This window comes from Hyaena hyaena, unplaced genomic scaffold (assembly GCF_003009895.1).
Source record: "Hyaena hyaena isolate Hyena2069 unplaced genomic scaffold, ASM300989v1 scaffold_1062, whole genome shotgun sequence".
NCBI lineage: Eukaryota > Metazoa > Chordata > Mammalia > Carnivora > Hyaenidae > Hyaena > Hyaena hyaena.
Genome location: NW_024081697.1, coordinates 371720 through 382861, shown reverse-complemented (window position 1 = coordinate 382861; position 11142 = coordinate 371720). Strand labels below are relative to the sequence as shown.

Below are 11142 nucleotides of genomic sequence, written 5' to 3'. Positions count from 1 at the left end.
TGTTGCTGAACAGCTTCTGAGCATAGTCCCTGAAGTGAAAACAATATCTTGACCCAGAGATGAAGGGAAAACCTGGAAGGGTGAGTTAATTTACATGGAGCTGTACTTAATTTTTCATCTCCAAGGTCACATCCTCTCTTTGACATTTTCTAAAATATAAATGTATTTGCTCCTACCTGAGTCATGGAAAGTGACAAAAGTCATGTTTCAATGCAGATGAGATTTAAATAATCCCTTTTTAAAAAAAGTCATAGAAGGGGTACCTGGTTGGCTCTGTCAGTAGAGGACCTGACTCTTGATCTTGGGGTTGTAGGTTTGAGCCCCATGCTGAGTGTAGAGATTAAGAAATACAAACTTAAAAAAAGAAAAACCCATAGAAGATGATGTAAGTTCTGGTTTTCTCTGAGAACTGAGGAGAACAAAATACTTGACAACAATGAATAAAGAATCCACCTTCAACACTGTGGAGCACATCCTGAATGTTTTCATACTATGGGGGAGTTGTTGGTGATAAGCAAAATTTCTGAGAAAGCTTGAGCAAAACCAGAAATCTGACAAATGTCCTCAGGAACTAGGAAGTATAAGTTTGGAAAGTCTGGGTTTACATTTTCAAGTTTTGGTACTATTTGAGGAGTTCATAATTACAAATGCAATGAAAATGAAATGAGGTTTAAAAAAGTGAGTACTAGGAAAATTTGGACAAATAGAAATCTCTCACCAGGAATACACTAAGCCTGATGGGTTGGGTTACCTTACTCTAATAATATGCATTTCAGATACCTGGGGACATAGATCAATTCTCTCAGACTATGAGAGCTCTAGTTAGAGAATTTGTTCTTCTAGAGATTTAATGCCTAGAGAAAATAAATATTCCTCTGAAAATGTTAAACACACACACACACACAAAACTGAAATGCTGAACCAACCCAGCAGTTCAACCCAGAGCTAAATGCTGAGCCAAAGAATTATATTTCTTCGAGATACTTTAGGACAAATCCTCTGGGAAGAAGATGACTTAAGAGATGACTATTAAGAAGAGAATTTGGCCCATGTGCTCTCTGAGCTGTTATTCTCTACCATGGCCTATTTTACTTTAACAAAGAGGTAATTTAAAGCCATAAGGGAAATTACCTTGTGTGTAATTCCATACTAAGCCCTAGAGCTAGTTAATGGAACCCTTGGTCAGAGCTTTAAGGATGTAAAAAAGAACCCCAAAACTGCACCACTAGTGAAGAGTGTAGAAAATTAAGTAGCCATTCAGTTAACTGTAAATCCATTAGGTGATGTTTCTGGCAGAAAGTAGCAGATTCTCCTAGAAATACCTGGCTAATCCATTTTTATGATCAGATCACTTAATGTAGGTGGTAAATTTTTTGTCATCTATTGGAGCCCAATTTGAAGAGTAATTTTACTCTTATTGGAAACACTGGATTTAGGAATACTTCAGATGAGCACTATGTGAGTCCACTGTTGACCAAACTAAGTTTGCTGGAACTCTAGTTTTTCAAGATGTTAACCATTACATCATAAAAGGAAGTGCTTCATCCTCAAGCAGAGAAACACTAAGGTGAGTAATATTAAACAGAGTTCTTCTTTACAGGACTTTCAGAGGATTTATTAGGCTCATGTGTATTTTGAACATCAAGAGGTGGTTAAAGAATGCAGCATTTTCCCCACTTATTAGTCTATCAAATCTCTTTTGGAAGAATGCTTGTTAATAGCTTAAATATCTGTTGTTCCATAGATCAGGGTATGGAAGCCTCTGAAAAAGTGCAGTCTCTCTTCTTCCAATGGAATAATCACAAAATCTTTTAATCTCTTCATGGATGAGTAACTTTAATCCAATTTCATTTGACTAAGCTGTTTTTGGTTAACTTTTAACAGAAAATGCAATTAGAATCACAAAGCCCTTTTGTTAATTGCTCAGTGTTTCTCTTGTCCGATAGTAAGTTAAGATGAAGTATTTTCTATTAAGTTTTGAAAGACTAGCCCTCCACTTTGTTCACTTTTCAGTGTGAAAGATTGCATTCCACCTGCACACAAGAAAAAGAAATTGCAGAAAAATCTCGATCTGTGTTATTGGATATATAATATAAAGTAATTGCCATGAGTGGAAAATGAATTTCTAAAAGATCTATGATATCACTAGGAAAGTCAAATGAAAAATGACTTAAACAGGCAATTCTTCAATCTTTCTATCTCATTTCTACCCTTTATTAAGGGAGAAAGGGGTTTAACCGTGCTACTATCCAATTGGCAAAACAATTTCTGGACCTGTCACTTTTTTTATTGGGGTCAATTTAATTTTATCGTAGCTCCTCAAAATTTCAAATCCAAAAAAAAAAAAAAAAATCCCATCTATTTTGAAAGTCAAACCCCCGATCAGATACATCAAGAACCAAACCTCAGAGAGCTCCTGTTTACTGTCCAAAAGGGGCCTCATTTTTTAGGTCCCTCTCAAAATGTACAAAGTATAGACATTTCCTACCTGTCCTTTGCTGATTAAATAGATCATATTTCATGAATACACTCTATATTCAGTGCTATGTCAGATCATATGAATATATGCCTTGAAAGCCATTCACTGAACATTTAGCCAGTGGAATTAGGTCTCATTTGAACCAGATCATTGGTGGTAATGGTAGGATGCCATTTAAAGAAAAAAAAACTATAATGTTTTAACTTTAAGTAACAATCATTAATATAAACTGAATTGGGCAGAGATGCTTGGGTCAGAGGGCTAAAAGTATCTGCACCATTTAACATATTTCTAGGGCTAGTGATCTTAGTTTTTCCTCACTGAGAAAAAACGAAGTGCTTTTAATTCACCTTGTTTCTCCTCACCTCTCTAAAAACAAGACCAATTCCTCTTGTGTACACAAGATAATTTTCAAAATAAAAGGAAGCAGGGAAAAACCCTGAAGTTACCCATTCAAGATAATACTGTATGTATAGTAAGTAGTTGAATAGAAAACATCAGAGTGGTAGCTGGATATTTCCTGGCAGCAATCCAGCCTTCGGACAGCTATCATTGTAACAGGTCCTCAGTTGCATTAACATCATGGGATGCCTGGATCACCCTGGTTTGTGTTGGCATCTGAGAAAAACTCCTTTTGATCCCGAGAGCTTTTGAGCATCGAATTCTTGATCTCAGCTACAAGGTAAATATTACCCTATGAGTATATATAATGACTATATGCTCTTCCATTTCCTATTAACGCATTAGTTGCAACTGATGAAAGTAAAATCAAGCTGTGTTTAAATGGATCATCTTCATTATTAACACCTACCTTGCATTTTACTGGTACAGCTAGTGGCACACAACCTTCTGGAGAAACCAAGAGCTTTGTTACAGTAAACTGGTCCAGTGTGATATCACAAGTATAAAAAATATTCCATTCTGTATCAAAACTAGGCACATGCCTTTATTTATAGTAACAGAAGTTAACAGAGTTGAGCAGTTTTTCCTTGGGTCCTATTTCTTGGCATCCTACATCAGACAAACTCCTCATTCCATATACCTCTGCCTGTAGCTCCAGGGATCTAGTCTCAAGGGTCATCTCTATGTAAAGGAAGGTGAGGTCACACTTGGAACTATAATGGTGAGTAACTGAAAGCACAACCTCTCATTCATATTGCTTTAAAACATATACAGCATATATGTTTAAAAAAAGAGTAAAGAATATATTGATTTCTTTGTGGTGCTAAATCAACAATATGGTATGATGCAAGGCTTTAACAAATGATAATCAGAGATACAAATTTTTCTGTAGAGTATGTTTTAGACAAATGTGTCTTTTTAATATGTAAATCCTACATTGTAGGTTGTTCCTTTTTATTTTTTTTTCTTTTGTTTTTGCAGTGGTAGAAAATGTTGAGTAACTGTCCATGAGCATGAGCCAAAGGTTCAGGTTCATTAATGAGATCCCCAGAATGCCAATATTTGCAATGCAAACAATTAGTATCCCACTGTGAAGGGCTCTGACACATGTCTGCCTGCCTGTAGGTGGAGAGTCTCCATAAGAAGTCCTCCTGCTTCCATGGACCCTGCTTTGACACAGGGGCAGCTGCACTTGGCCGCCTTTTAACCTAGTAATTCACTGTGCCAGCTGTCTCACTGGTTACCCACAATGACACAGAAACAATAGTGTGAGTGGTAGACCCTCAAATCATTTTCATGTTGAACCTCCTGGGTCCAGCCACCTCCCCTTCCACAACAGCACCATTGTTTTTTCGGGGCACATACTCAAGGTCAATGCTGTTTTTGTGCTTGCCTTTCCCTCGGCTCCACACAAAAAGGAGGAGAAAACAAAATAAAACCACTCCCAGGAATGTGAAACAGCCCATGGCTGTAGACACCAGTATTGTTTTAAGGTCCAGGGAAAAAGTATTGGCGTTGGTCCCATTGGAAATGGTGTCGTTGGAGTCAGTCATGTACATAGGGGTCCTGTTGGCATAAAGGAAGCGATCCGAAGTGAATCCTTTCACCGTTAAAGAGGCCGTGAAGGTGTCGTTCCCAGCGGCATTGCTAGCGATGCAAACATACATCCCACTGTCTTGATCCTGGGCAAAGCGGATTTCCAAGGTGCCGTCGCCCAACACGGTGGCTCTTCCATTGGACTTAGTGGTGATAAAACGCCTTCGAGGGGTCACCCAGGAAATCACAGGCTGAGGGTCTCCATCAGCATTGCATTCTAGCTGGACGGTCTGCCCTTCATCCACTAGCAGATGCTGCAACTTCTTTTCACGGATTTTGGGTTTTTTGCAGGTAAAGTAAAAAGAAAGGGCAGTGCTATGGAAATCCTTGAAGGATCTCTCACGGATGGTGTCTGGGCCGGCACACATGGGCTGCTGGCCGCCAAACTGTAGAGTGGGATGCCGCTGCAGGATCCAGAGGAGACGGCAGTCACAGGCCAGTGGGTTGTTATTGATGCTCAGGACCTCCAAAGCCCTAGGGGAGGAGAAGACATTCTCTTCCAAAGTTTCCAGTAGGTTCTGAGACACGTTGAGCACACGAAGGAAGCGGAGCCCTTGGAAGGAGTGAGGCTCAATGGTGCGGAGTTGGGCCCCCACGATATGGAGCTCCTGAAGGCGGATCAGGTCAGAGAACATGCCTGCTTCGATCGTGCTGATGGGATTGTAGGAGAGGTTAAGATGGGTCAGATATACCAAGTGTTTAAAGGCAAGGAAGGGAACAGTGGACAGGTTGGTATTGGTGATTGAGAGGGATGTGAGGTTGAGACCATACAGGCTATTGGCAGGCATCATATCCAGTAAAGGCCAATAGTCAATCTCTAGATGTTTCAGGTGGAACAGTCTTTTAAAGGCATACACGGGCATATTGTTGATATTGAGATGCTTCAGATGCAAGCTGATGAGGCTGCGGAGGTGGGAAAGGGCTTCTGTTGGTACTGCTGTCAGGTTGCATTTCTCCAGGGTGAGCTGCTCCAAGCTCAGCAGCCCACTGAAGGCCCTGTGTGATATATAAACTAAATCATTGTCCCCCACTTCTAGAGACTTCAGGTTATGCAGATCCTGGAACATGTAGTCCAGTAAAATGACAATCTTATTCTCACTAATGTCCAGCTTGGTGAGGTTGGATAGCCCCGTGAATACTCCCAAAGGGACCAGCTTCAGGCGATTGCCTTTTAGGCGGAGGGAACGAAGATTAAAGAGATTATTAAATGCTCCTGGTTCCACATTGGCAATAATATTGTCACTCAGGTCTATCTCCTCCAGCAGAGGATATGATATGAATTCCTCAGGGTTGACACTTTTCAGCCTGTTCTTGCTGAGGTCCAAGATTTTGGTCTCGATGGGAATGCCCTCTGGGATGGCGATCAGCCGCCTTCTGTGGCAGCTAACAGACTTGTTCTGGGCAGAGCACTCACAGCGAGCAGGGCAGCCGATGGTGGATCCCATGAAGAGTAACACCACAGCCAGACCCAGGAATGGCTGCCAACATGATATGGCCGTGTGAAGCATGACTCCACTTCTTAGTCTACACCTCGGTCACGGGCCTGCAGAAGAAGGTAGAAAAGTTGAGTTATGACACGGCTAGGTAGATGAAGCTGCAAGTACAATGGAAAGGACCCTGAATTTGGACTCCCATCCATCTGGGTTTACAGCTAAGAGCTGCCTTTATTGCTGCCCTTATTGCTACACGAGGTAAGTTGTTTTGCCTCCCTGTAGTTTGGTTTTCTTGGCTGTAAAATGAGGATGATAATAGTAATAGCGTCCTATATTTATGAGTGTCAGTATTTGACAGAGTCTGATATACTGGCAGAGATGGTGAGGCCCCACAGCATACATTTCACAAAAGGCTCTATTTTGAACTCAGACAACAACAAACTTCAATGGCTAAGAGGAAACCTACTCAGTATGAATCGGTGTTTGTGTCTCTAATGTTGCGATATCATCCTTTGTTCAGAATGAAGCTAATAGAAGCTTCATTCAATGTCAGGCTCTGAGGTTCAAAGTACAAACAAAGGTACCTCCAGTACAAGAGGCTGGGGCTTTATTTGCTTCATATATAAACTTTCTATTAAAAAGTTTCAGGTAGAAGGTATACACCCTTCAGAATTCAGTGAATCTTAATTTATGAAGGTGTTTTTTTTGAGGTAAGCAAAAATATCTTCAAAATCTATTTGTATTCTTTGTGTTTTAATTATAGGGAAGAGGCAGAATCAAGGAACCATAATGGCTATGATGATGAAAATGCTTTCTTCAGTATTTTGCATTACAGGGGCAGTCGAGTGGCTCAGTCAGTTAAGTGTCTGACTCTTGATTTCCATTCAGGTCATGATCTCGTGGCTGGGAGTTTGAGCCTGACCTTGGGCTCTGCACTGACCTCATGAAGCATGCTTAGGTTTCTCCCTCCCTCCCAAAACAAATAAATAACAAAAAGAGTCATACTTTTAAGAAAAAAATAATAAATGAACTACACTTTCATATTAAATTCAAACCCAGTGAACGTATTAAACTGCAATTAAATAGGCATCAAATGATGCTGGAAATAAGTATGCTTTAACTGTAGACAGTTAACAGACACTGAACTCACTGTTCAAGTGAATAGCAAGAGATGTGTTGTTGAGCTTTGGTTCTCGACATGAGATCCGGAGGGGTACACTTCATCCACAAACACCATTTTTTTATACAGGTCTCAGTAGTGGAAAACAGTATTTGTAGATAAAAAGTTATTGATCAATTTTAATATTCACTCCTAACTTGTAAAAGCAGTTAAAATTCTCCAATCAGTGTTTACATATATGTTCTACATGTAAAGCTATGCCTAAAACTACACAAATATATCTGTAAAAAAAAAAATAACTAGGATCGAACTTAATGGATCACTAGAGGAATGCCTCCCAAATGTAGAAACAAGGCAAAGATTGAGAAAGTGCTACTAAAATCAATTGAAAAGGAACATAGGAATTACTATTATTATTAGAAAAGATATGGTAAAACTATCATTGTTTGTAAATTAATGTCTACTTTGAAAATCAAAACAAATCACCCCAAAATTATTAAAGAATATGTAAATTAACAGGTTACAAAACAAAAATATATTTAAAAAACATTGTCACAAATGATTAGTCATGGTATCTCCAAAACAATTAAATACTTCAGAATAAATTTTAATGACAAATACATAGAATGTGACAAATGTTCAGCACTGAGAAAAAAAAGCATGCTAAAAAGAGACATTATATTATGTATTTTAATAGATTCAATATTATAAATATATTGTTTCTCAATATATACATATATATATTTGAGATAACATTTTTGGATTTGAATATTCTAAAGTTCATTTGAAAGAAGATAAATGTGAGAGGAATTAGAAATATTAAGCAATAGTAATGGCAATAGACTTACTCTACAAGATATTTAGACATAAGTTGCAAAACTACAATAATAAAACAGCATGATACACGAAAATACAGTCAATGAAACACAAAGTAAGGAATTATTTATATTTGAAATTAGTAAAGGTAAAAGGTGGCATGTTAATTCAGTGAGAAAAATATAAATGTTTGGCTAGATATTTAGTGGGAAAAGATACATGACTTTACTTGTTCCAATAAAATAAATTTCAGATGAATTAAGAACTAATAATGCATGAACAAATAATGTATTAGGGGAAAACTCAATAATTTTATAATAGAGCTGAAAGGCATTTTCTCTGAATAAACTTAGTAATCATGAAAGAAAATGATCTATTTGACTGTATGCACTTAAAAAATAATAGCATAATGAACAAATAAACAGCATACCCATTCAACACCCAAAGGCAACTGCCAAATTGGAGAATAGGTTTTAGAGTCATGATAGATAAGGGATTAAAGATCATGTTAAATAAACAGCTCTTCTTAATCAGCAAGGAAAAGAGGTAAATGTCAGTGGAAATTAAGGCAATGAATGGAATACAAACTTAAAACAGCTAATCAATATATGAAAAGAGGCCCTACCTCAGTAGTATAAGCAAAGAAATGAAAATTAGGCAACAGGGGCACATCATTTTTACCTTTCAGATTAACAGAGTTTAGTAATTACTTTTACCCAGGATTCACAAGAGTAGAAGGAACTACTAAGAAGAGTAGAAGAAATATAAACCGATACAGCCTTCAAGAGGTTCAGGGAGAACAATGAAGAAGGTTACCTGATACATTAAACTTAAATATATCTTGGTTCAATATGTTCTTTCCTTTGAACCATTTTTTCCTAGCTCGTGATTTTTTTAAAGTTTACTTTTTCACTTATTTATTTATTTAGAAAGCACAAGAGTATGTACTCACATGCTCACTTGCAAGTGGGGAAGGGGAAGAGAAAGAATCCCAAGCAGGCTCTGTGTTATTAGCATAGAGCTCCACGTGAGGCTCTATCTCATGAACTATGAGATCATGATCTGAGCTGAAATCAAAACTTGGATGCTTAACCTACTAAGTCACTCAGGTGCCCCCTAACTTGTAATTTTTAAAAGCCACATTACTGAGGTGAGATTGACATACAAACAAACTGTATATATTTAATGCATACAGGTTGATGAGTTGGGAGATAAGTATACATCCATGAATTCATCACCACAATCTATGCCAATAAACATATCCACTCCCTCCAGTAGAAGGTGGATCTGATGAACCATTTTTTTTTTCTCTCAAGATCTATCATAAGGAAATAATTTAACTATGTACATAGATGTTTGGTACAGGTTCATCTGGGTTCAATTTGCTCTTTTTGTTTTCTTGATTTTGAAACTTTCTTCATTTCTTTTTTTATTTATTTTTAATGTTTTATTTATTTCTGAGAGAGAGGGAGATACAGAATCTGAAGCAGGCTCCAGGCTCTGAGCTAGCTGTCAGCACAGAGCCTGTTGTGGAGCTCAAACCCATGAACCGTGAGACCATGACCTGAGCTGAAGTCAGACGCTTAACTGACTGAGCCACCCAGGTGCCCCTCTTCATTTCTAATGTAAGCTTTTAAAACTATAAATGCATGCATTCCCTAATTGAATTTCAGAAGTATATATAACTTTTATTCATTGGCATCTTCTTTATACCTATATAAACAATTACTCGTTGAAAATATTTTTCTAATTTACTTTGTGCTTCTTTTGTGACACATAGATGATTTAGGATTGAGTAAAGTTATTGCAAGAATCTAGTTAGATCTTTTCTAGAATGTTGCTGTATTTTATTTATGTAATTCTGTTGTGGTCAGAGAACTGTGCAACATTTCAATCTTTTGAAATCTACTGAGATTGTTTTACAGATCTTTGATCATCAGACAGATGACGTCTTTTGGTCACTATTTGAATTTTTTGTTCCTTTCTCTATTTTAATCTATTTTTAGTATTTTTAGTATTGCATTTAAATTCGTTTGACTTTCTCTATTTATGTACATTATTTTTAATACTCTAGGGATCACAGTATACATCTTTATCATGATCTACTTAGAATTGTTATAAAATTGCTTTTGGTAAAATACATAGTAACCTTGCAACAGTGTACTTTTATTTGCATCCCCTCCCCTCCACCATAATTCTTCATGGAGAGAGAGAGAGTGACCTCTAGGCAAAGAAAACAGTGAGTGCAGTGGCATAGACACAATGGAAACACTCTGATTGGAGAATTAAAGTAGTCCAGAATAGATGGAGCAAATGCAAGAGAGAAATAGAAGAAACTAAAGAGGTAATTAGAGGAATGATTTACAAGGGGCTTGTAAACGGTGATAAGCTGTGTGCACTTTATCCTGAGGGCAACAGCAAGCCATTAAAGTGTTTTATGCAAAAGAGTGATATGATCAGATTTATATTTGGGGAAGATTAATCTGACTGCAGCATGAAAAATAGATAGGCAGGAGGGAAAAAATTGAAACTCTGGAAGCTGTTACATTCATTCAAGCCAGAATAAAAGTGGTCTCAATTAGGGTCATAGGAATATGTTTGGGTAAATGGACAGACTCAAGATGTGTTTTGAAGTAGAAAAGAAATACTTTAGTTATGGATGGACTGTGAGAGATATAGGAGAAGAAGATGCCAAGATGATTTCTAGCCTTTTGTCAACTGGATAGGACTTAGTGTAATTCACTGAGATGGCAAGTTTAAGGGCAATTACTAGATGAGGAATTCCTGGTTTCCTCAAATGTGTCTGTCAGCGGGCCAAGATGCGTGGGTTCTCTGGGCAGTTTAATGATATTTTGCTCCTTCAAAATAATGTTTTTCAAATGCTTTTGAAGTGTTTCTTTGGTAGAGCAGGGAAAACGTATTTGCTATTACAACTGAAAGACTCTTTATGTTCTAGATAAAAGTTTGATTACACACTGTATTTTTCAGTTATTTGGAATTGTAGGTAAAAAGTGAGGTGTTTTTTTGTTTTTTTTTTTTTTTAAACAAATTCTGCTGGAGAGTTTAATCTTCTCTGGCAGAATTTGTCAAATCTGCATATCACCAGTTAAGACAAGGAGATAACTGGCATTCTATTCCTGATTTATTCTGGTAATGCTTTAGGTCCGGTAATCTGGCTGAGTGTGTCTAACATATGGAATGACAGTATCTAATTTCAGTCACAGCTGCAATTTAATCAGGAAGGAGCTTGAGTAAGATAGATACTATCTGGAATTTTTTCCTTAAAAATTGGTTAT

General features: G+C 37.4%; 1 protein-coding gene across 1 annotated transcript; it reads right to left on the bottom strand.

Moving 5' to 3' along the window:
* Positions 1-3398: 3398 nt before the first annotated feature.
* On the bottom strand, positions 3399-5985 carry LINGO2 (leucine rich repeat and Ig domain containing 2). The gene has a single exon (XM_039222132.1). The coding sequence runs from the start codon at positions 5983-5985 to the stop codon at positions 4165-4167; it is 1821 nt and encodes a 606-aa protein (XP_039078063.1). The 3' UTR covers positions 3399-4164.
* Between the last annotated feature and the right edge of the window lie 5157 nt (positions 5986-11142).